Source organism: Stegostoma tigrinum, chromosome 22 (assembly GCF_030684315.1).
Source record: "Stegostoma tigrinum isolate sSteTig4 chromosome 22, sSteTig4.hap1, whole genome shotgun sequence".
NCBI lineage: Eukaryota > Metazoa > Chordata > Chondrichthyes > Orectolobiformes > Stegostomatidae > Stegostoma > Stegostoma tigrinum.
The window spans coordinates 16,939,123-16,960,114 of record NC_081375.1 but is presented as its reverse complement, the minus strand read 5'-3'; the positions used below and the strand labels follow the sequence as shown (position 1 = coordinate 16,960,114).

At 39.7% G+C, this 20,992-nt stretch overlaps 1 protein-coding gene and 1 long non-coding RNA gene across 4 annotated transcripts in view; one reads left to right on the top strand and one right to left on the bottom strand.

Moving 5' to 3' along the window:
* Positions 1–7,488, bottom strand: part of LOC125463840 (dual specificity mitogen-activated protein kinase kinase 6) — a 116,454-nt gene extending 108,966 nt beyond the window's left edge. For 2 of the 3 annotated variants that reach the window (XM_048555604.2, XM_059653673.1), the window contains exon 1: positions 7,203–7,488. In XM_048555604.2, the coding sequence (XP_048411561.1) occupies positions 7,203–7,221 (19 nt within the window). In that variant the 5' untranslated portion in view covers positions 7,222–7,488. Of the gene's footprint in view, positions 1–5,769; positions 5,840–7,202 lie in introns of those variants that run through there. The other variant, XM_048555605.2, reaches the window with a different exon arrangement.
* LOC125463841 (uncharacterized) lies at positions 6,452–20,420 on the top strand. Its single transcript, XR_007249921.2, has 3 exons — positions 6,452–6,697; positions 19,220–19,316; positions 20,268–20,420. It is a non-coding gene; the product is annotated as an uncharacterized LOC125463841 (long non-coding RNA).
* The last annotated feature ends 572 nt before the right edge of the window (positions 20,421–20,992 follow it).

The window sequence follows — 20,992 nt, the reverse complement described above, 5'->3', positions numbered from 1 at the left end:
TCCATGGAATAGAACTGAGGGATAAAAAAATTTGTTCACCTGTTTTCTTCAGAAACTGTTCAGTTCAGAATCAACTTTTTAGACGTTCTAGTATCAAACTGAAATAATTGCCTTAATGCATTTACACTGTCTGCCATAAACCCAATAGTATAAACATTTTATCAATAGTAAGTAAAGTAACACTATATTAACACTACAGGGTTCTCTCAGACACTCGACTGCAACAACCTGCTTTTTGGTATATACAGGTTACTGTTCCAAATCAACATTCTGCCCTTCGCGAACAAAGGCCTTCATGTAACCAACCTGAATAAATCAGCCTCTGTTTCAAAATTCAATGCAAAAATATGACATATAATTTACAACTTCTATCACAGGTCACATTGTCCCTGTTTAAATGAGGGCTTTCAACTTACTGTTTTTTTTAACATTTTAGGCCTGCATGACTGGGATCGGTTACAACACCAAAAAAAACCTAGTAATAGTAATGTAATCTCTACATAAAATATAACCAGCAACACACTTGGCTGATTTGGTAAGCATACAAATCAAGAAATAAATGAATGCACATATTTAATAAACTCACTTTTATGTGTTGCCAAGTATGTCAGTGCTTTAGACACTGTTTAAATCATTTCTATAATGAGCATCAAGTGGGCAGTGTAGTGGTAATATCACTGAACTTATAATCCAGACCCACAGGCTAATGTCCAGGGGAACATGGGATTTAAACATGAATGCAATAAAAATATGGAATGAAAAGCTAACGTATTGGAAACCATGTAATGTATTGAATATTGTAAAAATCCATCTAGTCTCTCTCCTAGTTCATTAATGCTCTTAGAGAAGGAAATCTGCTATCCTGGCATACGTACAACATCAAACCTACCACAATGCGGTTGACTCTTAACTGCTCTCTGCGCAGTTTGACATAAACAACGAACAAGTCTGTTCAATTAAAAAAGAAGTTACTAGAAATGTAAAGTTCAATGAACTTTACAAAAGATGACTTACAGATTTAATTCTGACACATTTGAACCTGTATTTTAAAATTCACCAGCAAAAACTGTTTTACACAGCAATGTAATTGAACTAATGTGATCAAGATGTGGCATACCGCTGGTGAAGCATTAATTCGTTGGAAGTATTGCGGATTATTCAGGGTTTCAAAGACAATGATTCATACAAATTTACAAAAATTCACGTATCGTGATTATTGTTGCAAATTAAGGGAAGGCGAAGAAAACAATAAAGTCAGGCAATGATTTTTTTGGGGTTGAGGATGATAATCATACAGATCACCTGAGCCAAGTGAGGCAGACAGCGCAACCACAACATGACTCAAAAAGGAACTACACAAATTTCTGTCAGCAAATAAAGTTCCGGATAGCTGGAGTTTATGCAACGCTGAATGAAAAGGCTACCTGAGCTAATGGACTCTCTTTTCAATAATGGACTAAAAGAGTTACTGATTTGACTGGTGGAAAATGTTAGCACGCGACAGGCTGGTTTCCATGCTAAATGTTACAGTGCTGTCATTGTGATTCTAATTAACACCAGTATATTCATGATATTGTGCACATTGCTTTCATTTCATCTCCACTTCTACTGGAAAATGGAAGGGAAACATTAGTCCACTTGCAATCATCATCAAGACAGAGTGCATTATACTTAGGTTTCGTTGTGTTGTTTTATAGTTCCAATTTTTAAACAAGAAGTAAGGCCCAGTTTTTCTATTCAAAACTACAAGTGCGCCGTACTTACTAAGAATACACTCTAAAATGAGACTGCGTTATCACTACTAATCACTGTAGAACATTAGATACTGGAAAGATAACAGCAACATTGTTATGGGCCAGAGTGCTGCGTCAACCTTTATTATATAGTCTACGCTTTCAATTCACATTCTAAATATTCAATTTGACCACTTTTCCTCATCTTTATTGAAGATATCTGCTTATAAGTCGTGTACAGGTGGTCCCCAGGTTGCAATCCATCCGTAAGTACACTCCTAAGTCAATTTGTACAGAAATTGGAAAAGAATATAGTACAAAATAATGTTTGCAGGTCGAATCTTTAAAATTAACCTTAATAGCTCCCGGAATTGGAAACCATTCTTTAAGGAGACTTGTAAATAGGGGACCACGTGTACTATGTCGATATTACATTGAGGCATTATTGTGAGAGCTAGGAATTAATTATGAAAATGATATGCACACACTGTCAATTGTAGTCAAGTGTCACGCAACAATGTATCAGTCCATCCAAATAAACAGCAGCAGGAAATTTCACAGAAAAACCAACGAACTGCGCATGCTGAGAATCAGAAACAAAAAAAATCAGAAATTGCTGAAGAAACTGAACAAGTCAGGCAGTATCTGTGGAGTGAAAGCAGAGTTACTGTTTCGGGTCCAATGACGCCTCTCTCGTTCTGACCCGAAACATAAACTCTGCCTTCTCTCCACAGATTCTGCCTGACCTGCTGAATTTTTCCAGCAATTTCTGGTTTTGTGGCAGGAAATTAAAGGTTGGAGCTTCAACAAGAATGAATCTAAAACAGTGTCTAAATGTTTTGAACATAAGACTTATCACCTGCTAAATGCTATTGTTTCATTATTAATCCAAGTGTCTGAATATCCAAAGGCAATAATGAACACCTCTGGTTTACTGACAATTTGAAACTGAAACCTAAAAGAGGTGCACAAAAGTAGTGGTATTTTCATTAGATTAATGTTGATTACATTAACTAACTTGTTTTACCAAACGTAGTAGACAGGACTACTACAGTTTGAATAAGCACAGTTACTAACAAGTTTTAAAACCTTCCAGCTTTTAGACTAATGCTAATCAATCTCAACTCTCCACAGCCTTCATTATCATAACCACATGCACAGGCTTACTGTGTAGATGTGACACGATTGTTTCAAAACTAACCTAGGTTGTTTAAAAGGCTACGTTAAGACCTTCAAGCATAAACCTGTGTTTAAATAACAGTACTGAAAAGAGTACTACTATCTGAAAGGGGCTATAATGTGTTAACAGCTACAACCACCCACTGTCTGCACCATGAAGTTGCATGTTCCCTCACCATGGATACACACAACACGGCCACTTATTGGCAACTCAGTTCAATAAGATTTTCCTGAAGGATTTTAGTTCTCATCTTAATATTTATAGAAGTAAAGTCTAACTCATGAATTTTTCCAAGATTTCGATCATTGCATTTAGTACAACTATAAATTATGTAACAAAGCATTTACTGGAAGAATATTCCTTCAAGAAAATGAAAATAATGCTACTACAGAGGGCAGAAGAGAGCCAATGACCTAAAAGCACAAGACAAATATATTTCAGCTTTGATATAAAAATTTGGTGCAAAAGTTGCCACAAATACACAGAAAAGAAAATAAATCAAATAATCGCTTCCAGGAACTTATCATTAGGACCCCTTCAAATATAGTGTGACAAAATTACTCAGAGAGTAGGAAGGGAATGGAACGCTTTGCCTGCAACGGTAGTAGATTCGCCAACTTTAGGTACATTTAAGTCATCACTGGATAAGCATATGGACATACATGGAATAGTGTAGGTTAGATGGGCTTCAGATCGGTATGACAGGTCGGCACAACATCGAGGGCCAAAGGGCCTGTACTGTGCTGTAATGTTCTATGTTCTAAAATTATAATTAACATAAGTGGGCTTTTTTTACATTAAATTTGAAGTACGATTGTCCTGAATGGTTTTACTAATTGAGAAAACTAAATTAGTGTCAATCATCACCTCCATTAACTAAATGGAATTTAGTATGCAATTCAGTTTCCGAACACTGCACTTTTCAGCCAAAATATAGCTCTGATAAGGTTAAGGTGGCATAGAAATAAAAATGTTATTAATGTTAGTTAGAGCTTTCAGTAAAGCCTGGAACTATGCAAACATGTTGATACCATGTTTAAATGTATTACAACGGTTTCCTCATTATTATGTTACAAACTAATTTCCATCAGCTACTTCCACAAGGCCATCGAATGTGCACAAACACCTGGATGTATTTCCCAATGGAGATATGCATCAGGCTCAATGACATCACTCAAATCAAGGAAAAACACTGTTGATGCTGAAAACCTGAAGTGCCAGGCCAGACTTGAAACATTAACTCGATCTGTCTTTCTCTCTCCCCACAGATGCCACCAGACTTTTTTTTGTCTCTGATTTACAGCATCCGCGGTGCTTCTGGTTTTCACGAAATTTGTAACACTTAGATACCTCGTAATAGGCTTAAACCCCAAACCTGTCTTTTTGCACTTTTGCAAAATCTTTCATTTCCACTGGATATCCTAATCCATGCCACCCCCAACTAGAGAATGTCAAAACGTAGTCAGTGTTGTTAAAATAGGCTCGCAGATCAGCCAGTTTACGCACAAATCCCTCTAAACTACAATCGGATAAATGATCAATAATGGGTCTTGATAATCATGGTTGAGGAATTAATTTTGCCTAATCTTTTAAAAGTTTTTTAAAAATAGATTTTATTTAATTGGATGATTTAGATGATTGCATTTTTCAACCTGTAATTTGTGGTAACATAATTGACACAAATGGGATTGGAGAGTTTGAGCTACAGGGAGAGACTGAATAGGCTGGGGCTATTTTCCCTGGACGGTCAGAGGTTGAGAGGTCTTCAGCATTTTCAACATTTAGAGTCATACAGTTGTACAGCATGGAAACAGTCCTTTCGGTCCAACTTATCCATGCCGACCGGATATCCTAAATTAATCTAGTCTCATTTGCCAGCATTTGGCCAATAGCTCTCTAAATCCTTCCTATTCGCATGTCCATCCAATTGCCTTTTAAATGTTGCAATTGTAACAGCCTCCACCACTTCCTCTGGCAGTTCATTCAATACACTTTCCGCCCTCTGCATGAAAAAGTGATCCCTTTTAAATCTTTCCTTTCTCACCTTAAACCTATGCCCTCTAATTTTGGACTCCTCTACCCTGGGGAAAAAAAACCTTGGCTACTCACCCTATCTATGCCCCTCATAATTTTATAAACCTCCATAAAGTGACCTCTCAACCTGTGACCCTCCAGGGAAAATAGCCCCAGCCTATTCAGTCTCTCCCTGTAGCTCAAACTCTCCAATCCCATTTGTGTCAATTATGTTACTACAAATTACAGGTTGAAAAATGCAATCATCCAATTAAATAAAACCTATTTTTAAAAAACTTTTAAAAGATTAGGCAAAATTAATTCCTCAACCATGATTATCAAGACCCATTATTGATCATTTATCCGACTGTAGTTTAGAAGGATTTGTGCGTAAACTGGCCGATCTGCGAGCCTATTTTAACAACACTGACTACGTTTTGTCATTGTCTAGTTGGCTGTGGCATGAATGAGGATATCCAGTGGATGTGAAAGACGCAAGTGCAAAAAGACAAGTTTGGGGTTTAAGCCTATTACGGGTCATCCAAGTGTTACAAATTTCATGAAAACCAGAAGCACCGCGAATGCTGTAAATCAGAGATAAAAAACAGAAGCTGCTGGAAAAGCTCAGCAGTCAAGCGTGGACCCGAAGCGTTCACTCCGATTTCTCCTTACAGATGGTGCCGGACAATGCTAGGCTTTTCCAGCAACTTCTGTTTTTGTTACCAAATTTCACGATCGTTTTAATAAACTATGCAATATCTTAGATAGCTCTGAAAACTTTGTCACTCCTAATGATCAATAACATCCAACACCTTTCCCAACACTGATAATTCCGTCTTTAACCTTTGGATTTAAAGTTGAGATGACTCCGCTTGAGGCAGGAATGCCTTCTCCGGATGATCCAAAGTCGCAGGCTCAGTCACATAATAGTAAATGGCATCCTAATGGGAGTTGAAGCAAAACAAAACGGGCGGGGGAACATAACCCGTAATTCAGTACAGTAACAAGGAAATATGTCACCACCGTCCTTTCAGTGGGTTCACATATAGTAATTAAATGGTCTTGAAACAAAAGTCCCACAAATTCCAAAGCTGGTAAAATCTGGCACTGAACTTCACTTGAAAGACACTGCAAGAATTGCGAACAAAGATTATCAGTCTGGACCTGGGCTAAGTACGCTATTACTGTGTAAATTGTGCCTTACTGCGCCTCCCATTCGGAGTTTGCTGCGAACACTTCAAATAAAAAACAATAGAACCTTGTTCACTCCTATCACAAACATCCTGAGAACAAATAATAAAGAGGTGGTGGGATTTGTTCATGGATGCGGGTAATTATGCAAAGCAAGCGCTACTTTCAAACGCCCGAAGGTGACTTGTGACTAAAAGGCTTCTTTTCAAATAAAAGGAGTCACTGAAAGGTGTCCAGAGGCTGCGATTGTGAATGGGCCACCACCAGAGTTCCAACGCTAGCCATTGCGGGGCTGGTGTCATTGAATTGCTGGCGGCGACAGATGCTTCCAGCCTTTGTGAGTTGGAGGCGATAAATGGTCAATTCACACAGACATATGAACATTTTTCCATGTTTGACAAAGTGCCGAAGTCTAATATTAGCATCCTGATTTTTGCTTCTCTGCAAAATCCATGCCAGAGTGTTACAAGTGACGAACAATCACTAATATTAACGCAATCCATGAAAAGACACTTCTGGTCAAGTTTAGAATTCGATATGCAAATATATTATTCATAGCGGCGTGTACTTCAATCGAAACGTAAGTATTTGTCGATTTATTTTGCAAATTTTTAAATGACTTTAATTGCAATTTCGTATTTGACTGATGCATTTCGACTTTTTGTTTCGACGGACTGCATGTTTGTGCTAAATTAATACATTTAAATCGGTTTCAAAAGAAACGCTTCCAATGCAAATTACGGTAGCGTGCAGTTCCTCATGGATTCAACGCATTTAAACGCTGACCCCCTTTACGTAATATATTAGCACCTCGATCTGTTTGCAAAAAAGCACCCTGAGCTCAGTAATCGGAATGCAAATACGTCAGTGACCAGCTGAACAGCAAAATCCAGCCTCAGGATCCTCTGTCTGCAAAATGCAAATTCAGTGTGTTCAGCTAAAACAGGAAATGCAATCAGCTCTGCAAGCCTTGAAACTTAGCACTGGCATTGCAAAGCTCAAGGTGCACCATTGCATTTTGCATTAAGCACAGGTCGTTTTGCATTCTACCCAAATATCGCTCCATATATCTGTGCAAACCTTACCTCCTTTTGACAGCGACATTTTTTTTCTTTTTTCCCCCTGCTGGGAGGGGAGGGGGAGGGGATCACAAAAGACTTTGCCTTTTCAGCTTTGCAACAAAGATGCAAAAGCTTGCTGCCTCCCAATTTTCATCCACCTGGGAACCCTGAGCGATTATTTTGCAGCTGCGAGCAATGCAGAGGGAATGGCCGTTTGCATAACTCGGAAGCAAGCTGCAAACAGCGGAAGATTTGCAAATGCAAAAAGCTGTTCGGTAATTACGGAGCTGCAGCTACATGATCGGCCGGAGCTGAGTTCACCAGCTCCAAACTTCTCAGCGTGTCATCACGTTCTTCCTGCTTGAGAAGAAAGCATTATGGGAATTGTAGTCCACATTTAGAAGGAACTTTATTTCAAACTGGGGGAGAACCTTTCATGTAATATACTTGCAGCTGCAGCGCGTTACGTTTCAAAATGTTCTTTTTTTTAAAAATAAAATCGAAAAAATGTACCAGTTAACATTTTAAACACAGTTGTTGCCTGGGAATGCAGGAGATGCCCAACACAATCCAGTCCAGAGTTCAGACCTCAGCATAGAGGCACAAGTATTCATAAATGTCAACTGTACTCTCGTTTCAATTGCCAGTGTTATTTCAATCCCGTGCCTTTTGTTGCTTTGCATAGAGACTTGTGCAGGGTTTGGTTTCGTACCATGCAGTTCGGGACAGTGTGCCCAGGCCGGTACGTGTTCCTGTTTACTTAGAATTACTTATTATTTTCAGTGGCAGTGTACTGGTATTCTTGAGAACCACGTTTCTTATTTACACTGCTTCGTATTGCATTTTACATAGAAAACTGCATATTAAAAAATAACCACTTGCAAATTCTCCGATGTGACGTCAAGGTCTCTTGTTAAACAGCAGGGTTTACACAAGAAAACGCTTCATAGATCCCTTTTCGTAATATTAGTGGCAAGATCTTAAGGGTGAGGCAGAAATGAGCCATTTTCTGTGAATTTAGTGTGCTATGCTATCTGGTCTGATAAGGACGTAATTGAAATGCCCTAAACTGGTGAGTTGTTGGAATCATCCGTGCAACGAAGGTTAAACAATATGCAATTATTCGCATTCTGCTGTTGCATGTTTTCCAAAAACATACCTGTAGCTGCAAACGTGAAAATTGATTGCAACTAATGTTCAGCTGGGGAGCAAGGTAGCTATTTCTACCCACATACAGACTGCATTTAAAAAGCAAAATTTCCAAAGGAGCAATAAAGAAGGAAACAGCACAATCTAAGTTGTTGCCATGACAATGGTCTGGTTAAAATCAAAGCCAATATTAAAGCTTTTACACATACCCTGCACCTTTCAACTATCAAGAGAGTGAAACTAAAATGATCTTCAACAAATCTCTAATAAGGTGCTTATGTAGTGACATAATGGCTGCCAAATAACCACAATTAAACACTTTCTTACCAGTCAACTTTATGAGCATAAATCAAGATTTGAAAAGAACATTACACACCATTGTATTCAATTAAGATGTTAACTACACTAGTCCAGTTAGTGGTACAAATGTATTTTAATTATGTTGTAGAAATAATAGTCAGTCTTTTATTTAATGGATTGAGGCTTTTCCACTCATTTGGGTAATTGGACTGGTACATAAAGTTCTCCAACAAATCTGTTCACAGCTTCTGAAATTAGGGAATTCAGAATTTCACGTGGCATTCCGGAACCAAAATGGGAACCTGAGGTGTCAGAAAGAAGGGAAAACCTTTTGAACCAATATGTTATTCTCTACATGTTTGACTATAGTAATTATTAAATATGTTTGTAATGTCAAATAATGGACAGTACTGGATCATTATTTACTTGCATAATTTGGCAGTTTATCTAATTTCAGGTAATTATAGATCTATGAAATATCCCAGTTATCCAGGCAGTTACAGTAGTAGCACTCTGTACCTAACTAGAGGTGTGATTCATGCACCATCTCAAATTTGTTTTTCCCAATTAAATTCAATACCGAAAACATCAGTAATGCCTAGCTACACTGATTTTATTATCATATTTTCATGCACATGGGAAAATTAAGGTTATAAGTTAATTGTTCCACTTGAGTGGAACTAATTACTGCCTTAAGAGGCTGTTAGCTATCCGTCACCACACAGTGGTGTCATACTGCTATGGCTGAGAAATAAAACAATTTTTAAAAACCTCAGCAAAAAAGTCCTCTTGTAAGGGATTCATTGTGGACACATTTATGAAAGTACAGCCATTGCAAAGTAAAACACAATTAAATGTTTAAACCTGGACTGCAGAAAAATGAGAAGCTACTGGATTGTGTTTCCTGTTGAAATGTTAATATTATGTAAAAACATAAATGAAAGTGCTGTAATTTAGTTGGATTTGATTCGATAGTTTTTCCTATATTCAAAATGTAATTCAACATGGGCAACTCGTGACCGTAACCACAAAAAATGTTGAAAGCTGCGCTTGCAAAAATTTCCTCAGGAAATCACAATCTGAATATGCCTGATAGTCATTCAGAAATAAAAGGTCCACTCCTGAATCTATAAAATGTGTTTTTTTTTCATTTTTTTTTATTTTTGAATGCTTTTTGGTACAGACAACTGGCAACTTACTATATGATAGCATTGGCTGATGAGACTGTGGTCACATTTTTTCACCCAGAAGGTGGTAAGGACCTGATCCTGAGGAACCTCGGCTCACTGCTGGGAGGGTTGGTAGCGGCAGAAACTCTGAAGACTTTTTTTGTAAAAATATTTGGATTGTCATGTTATGTCTCTCAGCAAATGTGTGATATGCTTCTAAGGAACATGCTTGTAATAAGAAGAGCATATCATGGTTCGTATAAAGCTTTGGGCTAGGTAGTGTAATCTGCTGGAAGACTGAGCTGCTGGAGGCCTCGTGCAGTGATGTTCCATGGTAATGTCTTTATCACTGAGCCAAGAGATCTGGGTTCAGATCCCACCTGCTCCAGAGATGTGGTCATAACATCTCCGAACAGGCTGATTTGAAAATATTAAAGAGAAGATTCGGGTGGTCATTGCCGGGATCTGGAACTGTCCTGTGGTGCAGTTACAGTGTCCCTGTCTCTAGACCAGGAGGTCTGGGTTCAAGTTCCACCTGCTCCGGAGGTCTTTATTAACATCTATGAACAGGTTGATTCAAAATGTATGTAAATGTCCCAGTCCCCATCTTAATGAGCTCTGCTCCCTTGAAGCATGACATGTTGAGGGAAGCACGCCATAGTACATCCAAGTTGCTTAGGTTGTGTTCAGATACACAAATATCTGTGACTGTACTTTACATATGTAAGTACCAACAGCTGAAATAAAAATGCATGGAGTTCTTCAGCACTGTGTGCCCAACATCTCACATTTGTGCTGTGGGAGCTAACATAAGTGTGATAGCCATAGATCAGCTATCACTCTATACACTGTCATCATGGATGTCTACTGGAAGAGCTGTGACCTGCAAAGCTGAGCATCTCATACAGGAAGATGGGAATCAGCTAGGTAGTTGGACTGTCCAGCACAAACATGGTGATCCAAAGGCCCTCTCCTGTGCAAGAAGATTTCAGGGGTTCTTGTTGACGAAGTACTCCACACCTCTTCTTCACCATTAACAAAGGTAAGTTCAGAAAAGGTGGAAATTTAAGTAGGTGAGCTCTGATCTTATTGAATAGTGGAGCTTGTTGAGTAGGGCTATATAATTTACTCTTAGTCCTTATTCTCCTCCATTAACTCATGCTGTGGACATAGAAGGTAGTCATTAGCTCAAAACACCGTTCCATCTGCATGAAAGAAAAACAGCAAGTGCCAACGTGATTTTCAGTTTAACAAAATACATATAAAGCTGGATTTTGTTCTATTCAGCCTTTTCTCAACAAGTAACTTAATATTTCTGATCCTGTGGTTGGTTGGAAAATGAATGATCAGTGGGTTTGGTCCTGCATCAGAAAAAGTGGGGAACTGTGTAAAGATCTGATAAGAAAGGCTCCTAGTGATAAGACCAAGAGCAGCATTGGAGAACTGGCAGTGATTGTCTTTTTCGGCTCCTCTCCTGCTGGGAATACTTCTATAATGCAGGAAAGTCATGGGGACCAAAATGTGAACAGTAGCAAGAACATTGTTGCCAAACAGCAACATTTGGCAATTTAAGATTTTTACTGAAGAAATTTGTTTACAGTGAAGTAAATAATGGAGAACAGCATTTTGCTTACTTAAAGCAAACTGTATAGAAGAGGAACCAAACAGTAAAGCTACTCCATGTGAAACAGATGTGTTTAGGAAGGAAAACACATACCCAAGAAATACAGGAAAGTAAATTTTTATTGTGAAGTAATTTAAGGAACAATGAGAAATAAAAGAAAATGGAAATGGAATGAATCGGTGAGAATAATTTGATTAAAAAAATGATATAGAAGTGCAGTTCGTCAACTCAATTAACTTTGACTGCAGCTGCTGTTATTTACATATGCATAGTACAATCACAAGCACTTGTGTATCTGGACTCAGGCTACATCATGTGGATGTACTGTGGCATGTTTCCCTTGACATGTCATGCTGCAAGAGAATAAAGCTCAGTAGGATGGAGACTAGAGAGTTGTAGGTTGTCTGACAAAGTGAATTTAATTTGAGGTAATGCCATTAGATAAACCTCTTTCACTGTCAAAACAACACATGGAGTAATACTATTGACACTTTGAGTAACCGACACAATGGATTGAATCCCACCATGGCAAATGGTGAAATTTGAGTTCTGGAATTGTAAGTTACTATAATGGTGACCATGCAACTACTTTGATTATTGTGAAAATCCTATTGCCCTTTTAGAGCAGGAAATATCTGCCACACTCATTGGTCTGGTCTGTTTGTGACTCCACGTCCACAATAATGTGGTTGACTCTTAACTATGCTCTGAAGTGGCCTAGTCAACTACTCAGTTGTATCTAACAATTACCAAATCCGATTAAAAGGAATGAGACCAGACAGACTACTTGACATTGTCCAAGGCACCAGAATTGGTGATACCACATGCCACATTATTGATCCTACAAAATCCTCATCACTGAAATCTCAGGGTTTGTGCCAAGATTGGGAGTGGTGTTATGCTAACCTGCTGTAAAGAAACAGTCTGACATAGCCATTCTCATGGCATCGCAGTTTACAAACAATGTTCCAGATACCACCATCACAGAAGTGACAGCAGAGCTGTATGGTCAGAAGGGACTTGCCCTGTGAGTCCTCAACATTAACTTTGAACAAAATGAAGTCTCATGGCATCAGGTCAAACATAGGAAAGGAGACATCCTATTAATTATCATGTACTGATGAAGCAGTACTCCTCTATGTTGAACACTGGGTAGAAGAAACATTGGGGGTGGAAATGGCACAGATATGCTCGAGGTGAAGGAATTCAATGCCCACTGGTGCTGTTCCTGGCGTGCCCTCCTGCACTCTTCTTTGAACTAGATTGATCCCCTGAATTGGCAAAGTAGGGGATACGCTGAGCACCATTGCTGACTAAGCTGGCTGAGTCCTAAAAGACATAGCTGGCACATTTGGACAGGCAAAAGGTGGTGAGGGAATCGACAAGAGACAAAAGTTTACTTGACCTCATCTTCTCCAGTCTATCTGTTAGTTGATGCATCCATCCATGACATGACATAGGAGTGAGCACTGAACAGTCATTGTGGAGACAAAGTCCTGCTGCCACATTGAGATTACGTTTTGTTGTGTGGTCCTACCATCATGCTGTATGGATAAATTTCAAACCGATTTAGCAGCTTAAGATTGCCATCCACGAAGTGCAGTGGACCATCAACAGCAACACAATTAAATTCGGCCACAATCTGTAACCTCATGGCCTGGCATATCCCCCACTTTACCATTTCTATCAATTCAGGAGATCAATCCTAGTTCAGTGAACAATGGAGGAGTACATGCCAGGAGTAGCACCAGGCCTACCTAAAAATGAGATGTCAACCTGGTACAGTTACAAGACAGGACTACTTGCATACTAAGCAATGTGAGCAGCAGGCTATAAAGTCTAAGTGATCCCACAACTAAGAAATCTGATTTCATCTCTGCAGTCCTGCCACATCCAATTATGAATAACGGTGGACAATTTATTCAATGAAGAAAGTCTGCATAAATATCACCATCAATAATGGGGGAGCCTGGCACATCAGCCCAAAAGATAAGCATGAAACATTTACAAGCATCTTCTGCTAGCAGTGCCAAGTGGATAATCCATCTCATCCTCCTGGAGTTCCCAGCATTGTAGATGCAAGCCTTCAGACAATTCAATTCACTCTATGTATATAAAGTAGCAGCTGAAGACATGAGCTGCTGCAAATGCTATGGACCCAGATGACATTCTAATAACAGTTCTAAAGCCTTGTGCTCCAGACCTAGCAGTACAGACATTCCAGTACAGTCACAACATTTGCATCCACCCAACAATGTGGAACATTGGATAGCATATACCTGGGCACAGAAACAAGACAAATATGATTTCTCCAACTGCTGTACCATCGGGCTACTGTCAATCATCAGCAATATGATGGAACGTGTAATTTGTAGTAATATCAAAGAATACTTCCTCAGCAACAACAACAACCTGCTTACTGATACTCAGTTTGGGTTCCACTAGGCCCACACAGCTTCGGACCTCATTACTTGGTCCAAACATGGACAAAAGAGCAAAACAGAAGGGAAAATGGGGGTGACTGCTCTAGACATCAAGGTAGTATTTAACTGAGTGCATCAAGAACGATCCCTAACCAAACCGAAGTTGAAGGATTACGGGGTAAAATCTCTCTGTTGATTGGAGTTATTTCCAGCACAAGTGAAGATCGTTATCATTGTTGGAGGTCAGTGATCTCAGCTCCAGGACACAACTAGAGGAGTTCCTCAAGCTAGGGTCCTAGGCCCAGCCATCTTCAGCTGCTTCATCAACGCCCATTGCCTCATCATAGCAAGGCATGTTTTCTGATTGCATAATGAACAGCACCTCTCACAGCTCCTCAAGATACTGGAACAGTCCATGTCCAAACAGACCAAATCCTTGACAATATTCCATATTGGGCTGATAAACAGCAATGAACATTCACTTCACTCAAGTCCCAGACAATGACCATCTCCAACAGGAGAGAATCTAACCATCACTGCTAGGCATTCAATGATATTATCACCATTGAAAACCCAACTATCAGCATTTTGAAGTTTACCATTGACTGCTCACAAAACTACTGTGGCTACAAGACAAATCAGAGGCTGGGAATTCTGTGACAAGTGAATCATCTCCTGTCTTCCAGAAGCCTATGCAACAACCAATATGCGTGAGCCAGGACTGTGCTGAAATACTTGTCTGGATGGCTGCAGCTCTGACGATACTCAAGAACCTTGACACAATCCAGGAAAAATCAGCTGTTTAATTGGCCCCTATCCACCACCTTCAACATTTATTCGCTCATCACTGAAGCAAAGTGGAAGCAGCAGTATTTCTATTTGTAAGATATATTGCAGTAACTCACCCAAATCTTAGACAGTACTTCCATCACTACCTCTGTGCAACTTCTATGACCTATAAGGGTATCAGTTTCATGGGAGCCTCACCACCACTTACAAGTTCCCTTCCAACCACCTAACAGTCTGATTTGGAAATATACTGTTTTTTTTTTCATTGTCAGTGGCTCAAATCCTGGAATTTCCTTCCTGGCAGCATTATAGGTTTATACCTGCCCCCCCATTTTCTGAAGCAGTTCAATTAGCATGCTCCTCACCACCTTCTCAAGGGCAATTAGAAATGGCTAATAAAAACTCGTCTAGCCAGCAATACTTACATTCCATGAATGAATTTAAAAAAAACACATTAAGGCAGTAATCCTGGAAAAAAAAATAAACCATCGTGCACTATATTCAGAGAAGCACAAGAGGGAGACATTTTTCATTTTCATGCAACAAGATTAACTTTACAAAGCCAAATGTTAAGCAATACAGTTTGTGTTGAGATGGCACCTGGTGCAAATGTTAAAGAGGCTTTTACTTCCTTTATGTGACAAATGTACATTCTTAATTTTCTTTTTAAAAAATTCTGTCTTAATTTGGGCAACAGTGTGATTTTTGGACAAAGGAGCAATGGACAAACACTAACTGTCTTTCTCTCTATAGATGCTCCCAGACTGATGAGCTTCTTCAGCACTTTTTGTTTCAGATTTCCAGGACCCACAGTTCTTTGATTTTATTTTAGCTTGATTTTCTTTCCTGCACCTCATGTCACAACCAGGTGAGGAAAGGAAATGATCTCCCCTCTATTAAAACCTCCCTTGGTCAATTACAATACATTGATTTCAGGAGATGGCTTTTATACCTCTATTAAATTGTAGTTAACTGTTTTAAACCAAAAGAGTCCAATTCCAAAGTTATTTTTGAGTGAATGAGAGACAATTTTATTACCTATTACTGCAAAAAAATTGAAATGCAATATTCAACACACTTCAACATAACGAAGAAAGTGAATGCAAAATGGTTTCTGGAGATCTGAAATAAAAACAGAGCTTGAGGATCTTAGGTCTAGCATTTTTGTCCCGAGCAGAACAAAGTTAATGTTTTGAGTTCCATGACTCCCCTTCAGAATTGTACAGGGCTTTATAGCATTTGAGCGGGAGCTGGACCAGTTATTGAGGACAACACACTATCATTGAGAAGGAGAAATGGAAAAGGGAACCAAGGAAATGAAGAAGGAGGAAGATTTTGAGGTTTGCTGGGATACAACGAAGGAAAAGGCAAGGGTAAGGAACAGTTAAAAGATTTACTAAGAATTGCCAATAATAGAATCGGTTTGAGGGCAGGCCTATTGCTAGAAGCATTTATGGGAGCCAAGAAATCAGTGAATTAGTGCGGTATAGGAAAGAGGCAAGATTTAGAATTTGAGTTGCACTCAGGTACAAAGTCAGCAAAGGAGATGAGTGATGGAAGGCATTAGAAAGTATGGGTGTGGACATGTTGCGGGCTGTGATATTTTGAATGGATTGAAAGAAAGCGGTTTCAGGGAAATATGCAAAAATGTTTTCAAGAAACAAAACCTCCAAGAGTTCATGAGATTTCATCATAAAGGTACAGGGGCAAATATACTATCAACTTGCTAAGAATTTTTACATAGCACCTGCCAACCCATGCAATTCTGGTCTCCCTTCCATATGAAGGATGTTGTGAAACTTAAGGGTTCAGAGAAGATTTACAAAGATGTTACTGGGGTTGGATGGTTTGAGCTATAGGGAGAGGCTGAATAGTCTGGGGCTATTTTCTCTGGAGCATCGGAGGCTGAGGAGTGACCTAATAGAGGTTTATAAAATCGTGAGGGGCATGGATAGGTTAAACCGGCAAGGGCTTTACCCTAGAGTGGGGTAATCAAAAACTAGAGGGCTTAGGTTTAAGTTGAGAGGGGAAAAGGTATACGGGGGACCTAAGTGGTGACTCTGTGTGAAAGATTGTGGTGTATGTATGGAACAAACTGACAGAGGAAGTGCTGGAGGCAGGTATGCTTACAACATTTAAAAGGCATCTGGGATGAGTACATGAATAGGAAGGGAGAGGGATATGGGCTAAATGCTGACAAATGGGACTAGATTTATATAGGCTATCTGGTCAGCATGGACGATTTGGAGCGAAGGGTCAGTTTCCTTGCTGTATACCTCTGACTGTCTGACCTTGATGACCTGGAAGATGCATAGAAACACCGCCACCTGCAAGTTCCCCTCTAAGTCCCACACTATCCTGACTTGATTGCAGTAATATTGCTTTCCTTCCCTATCACTAGGTCAAAATCCTAGAATTCCCTCCCTCACAGTACCATGGATGTATGCATACCCCCACTCTCTCCCATTGATTGCAGTGGTTAAAGGCGGCAGCTCACCACCACCTTAAGGGCAACTAGGGATGAGTAATAAAAATTGGCCAATCCAGTGACTTGACATCCTGTGGAAAAAAAAGTGAAAATGTGATCTTAGTGATAGAGATCTGCAATAAGCAAATGAACTTTAAGTTAAGCAGTATGCCAAAATACTTTGAGTGCCTTGCAATGCCAACTTGGGAGTCAAAGTCAGCAACAAACAGATTTTATCAGAGGTAATAGGAACTGCAGATGCTGGAGAATCCGAGATAACAAGGTGTGGAGCTGGATAAACACAGCAGGCCTAGGAGCAGGAAAACTGACCTTTCGGGCCTAGACTCTTCATCAGAAATAGGAGAGAGGAAGAGCGTTCTGAAATAAATAGGGAGAGAGGGCGAGGCGGATCGAAGATGGATAGAGGAGAAGATAGGTGGAGAGGAGACAGACAGGTTAAAGAGGCGGGGATGGAGCCTGTAAAGGTGAGTGTAGATAGGGAGGTAGTGGGGAGATAGGTCAGTCTCAAGAGGACAGACAAGTCAAGGGGATAGGATGTGGTTAGTAGGTAGGAAATGGAGGAGTAGCTTGAGGTGAGAGGCGGGGATAGGTGGGAGAAAGAACAGGGCATGGAGGCAGGGACGAGATGGGCTGGTTTTGGGATGCAGTAGGGGGAGGGGAGATTTAAGTTTGTGAAATCCACATTGATACCATCGGGCTGCAGAGATCCCAAGTGGAATGAGCTGCTGTTCCTGCAATCTTTGAGTGGCATTGTTGTGGCACTGCAGGAGGCCCAGGATGGACATGTCATCTGAGAAATGGGAGGGGGAGTTGAAATGGTTCGCAACTGGGAGGTGCAGTAATCTGCCTCCCCCTCTCTCCCTATTTATTTCAGAACCCTCTTCCCCTTCCCCATGTCTTATGAAGGGTCTAGGCCTGAAACATCAGCTTTCCTGCTCCCAAGATGCTTCTTGGCCTACTGTGTTCATCCAGCACTACAACAAACAGATTTTATGCGGGATTCCAAAAGAATAATTTGAGGTTTGCCAAGCTATAGGGCATTTTCACTAATTTAGATCTGCACATCAGTTTGGCAGTTGAAGGTTCTGACAATAACCTTTGGATTGATGGAACAGACAGGGAGTTGAAGCTAGATGTCATTAATATATGTCAAAATACATGCAACACACCACTAATTTAGAAACGTTGACAAAGAATAGCTGTTCTAATTGCGGAAGGGACGAAAGTTCCAGTTAATAGCTAAAAAAGGATGACAAGATTGCACAGTAAGATTTTTACTACAACAAATGACTAAAAAATACATAATTAACACTATTTTATGTTAATACTAAAGAAAGGAACATTCCTCTTTTATAGTTACCACACAATGCATTCTCTGTCAAATTACAGTCCTTCATGGACACATCACAGTAACTTCCAGTGAGTTCTTACTGTCTCATTTCGCTGTGTTATAATTTCAAGTGAGTGTCTCCAATTTTTGGAGTTTTCCCAAATGCGTTCAGTAGTAAAGCCAGGCCTAATGTTTCTTCCAGGCATGCCAGGACACATGTCCCACAGCAATCTCGACTAGAGATGTCTCCTCCAATCCAGCTTGGGCAACTTGCAAAGAACCTGCATCCTCTCTGTCGGGGCACACCATTTACTCTTCTTTTCCTCTTTCATTGTCACATGGAGTCAGCAAAATCTATCTACTGTTTACACAGCTGCATTTGCCTTTTGTTGCCTATTGTGATAACATCACAGATAACAAGGTGTAGAGCTGGATGAACACAGCAGGCCAAGCAACATCAGAGGAGCAGGAAGGTTGATGTTTCGGCTCATTTCTGAAGAAGGGTCTAGGCCCGAAACGTCAGCCTCTCTCCTCAGCCTATTGTGTTCATCCAGCTCTAGACCTTGTTATCTCGCATTTTCCAGCATCTGCATTCCTACTATCTCTGTGATAACATCCCACTTTGATCAGCTGCACCCTTGACTTGGCCAGGCATGTTATCAGGCTGGACTTAGAAGTCATTCGACTCTCTTAATTTTAGCCTAAATTTAAAGAGGTTTACCTGACAATTGCTGTGTTGCAATGTAGCTAATGAAGTCCTTATTAATAGATTTCTTGCAGAGTGATGTAATAACTGTGAGCCTGGAGTAGCAGCATCCCTAATGAAAAAGCAGACAAGCATGACACTGAAGATATCAAGTTGAAAGGTGAGAAGTCTATTTTGGTGATCACAGGAGCAAGTGGTAAAGCTCATTAGGTATGGATGTGCTGAAGAGAAGAACAACATTAGGGTGAAAGGGACTTCAAGGAGAGAAGTAACCCCAATCAAGGGAAAAGCTCACTGCTAACTAAAATGGAAAAGCCAAGAAGGATCAGTATGATTAGCAAAGTAATGGGGATAATTAACTGAGGCACTTAGTACTATGAACAAGATAGAACCTGGGTGTAGGGATTTTCAGAACATATTTTGGGAGATAAATACACAACTAGGTCAGGGAGTTGAGATATAAGATAGTTAAAAATAGACAAAAGGTAGAGTAGGATTCCTCGAGGCTGTGAAACTGGTTTCAGTTGGAAATACCAGATAAAGAGAGCCATGTTGCCCAGCAACATTGCCCAGTTGAGACAAGATTCAAGGATTTAGGGCAGGAGAACGGAGTAGGTAGCGGATGCTGTGTAGTTGAGAAAGCATATAAGTCAGACAGGATAAAGAATCTGAGTCCAGAAAATGTAGGAGGGATCATTAGCAGATCACAATCTCCATTGCAGAGTGTAGGAGTGAAAGTGGAGGAAGAAATAGCAACTTGATTATGGGAGACAAAAATAGTCTTTTTATTGCATTTGGTATCAGAACTACTAGGGTAGGAAATCAGCGGAGGTTGTTAGTGTCTGTGGCATTCGCAGTCTTGCTTAGCTTTAAGAATGATCCCTGAGTAGGAGGTCAGCTGAAGCTTGGAGACAGTGCCATAACGAAGCAATGTTTAAACAAAGCCTTAGTCCTGCAAATCAAATCATAGCAGGAAGTTTTACCAAGTTCCAACTCTTGCAGTGGTCAGCATCTATGGTCTACCAAATCATACTCAAATAGACAAACAATTTTAAATAAACATGGAACAAGGCCCTGATATCCTTCATTATATTTTGTCAATCCATTCAAGGTGAAATGAAGAACTGTGGAACTCACACTTGGATTTCAAAAGATGACATGACGACATGTGTGACCACAGGGTTCTCCTTCAATTCCTGATTCTGAATTCTCATTACTCTGATGGAACAAACATATTCCTGTGGTGGCCTCACAGATGCCCAGGCCTATCCCACACACAATTCCCTGCTTGTTTAAGGTATAAAACATTTTAGTGCCAATATATAGGTTCCGAATTCTTAATTTATGAAGATGGGACCCATTTTTTACTTAACCTAAGAAGGTATAAGCAGCCAGTAATTATGAAGTAGAATCTAAGGAAAAGCAATGAAGATTGCATGGAGGTTATTTTTTAAAAGATTCCCAAGGCTATACGATTCCTTAACTGTTGTCAGAACAGGTCATGACTTTCTTTTCTGCCTGAATTGATTACATTGAACTGCGAAAAATTACTTCACAGAAGGAATGGTAAAACTGTACAAATAAGTGTTTTTAAAAAATCTTTTATCCACAACTTTGGCTGAATTTCCCCTTTTTGATATCTTTGTTGTTGCCCAACTTTTGTCATTGGAATAATAAATGACATTTTTTATTTCCTTTAGAACACAAGAGTTCGTGTACTTTGTGAACAAACACTACATCCTCCTCAATTCAGAATAATTGTTCGATGTTTCATCATCAGTAATAAAAAATATTGCAAAAAATTCACATGGAATATCAGCCTAATCCCAAGGATAC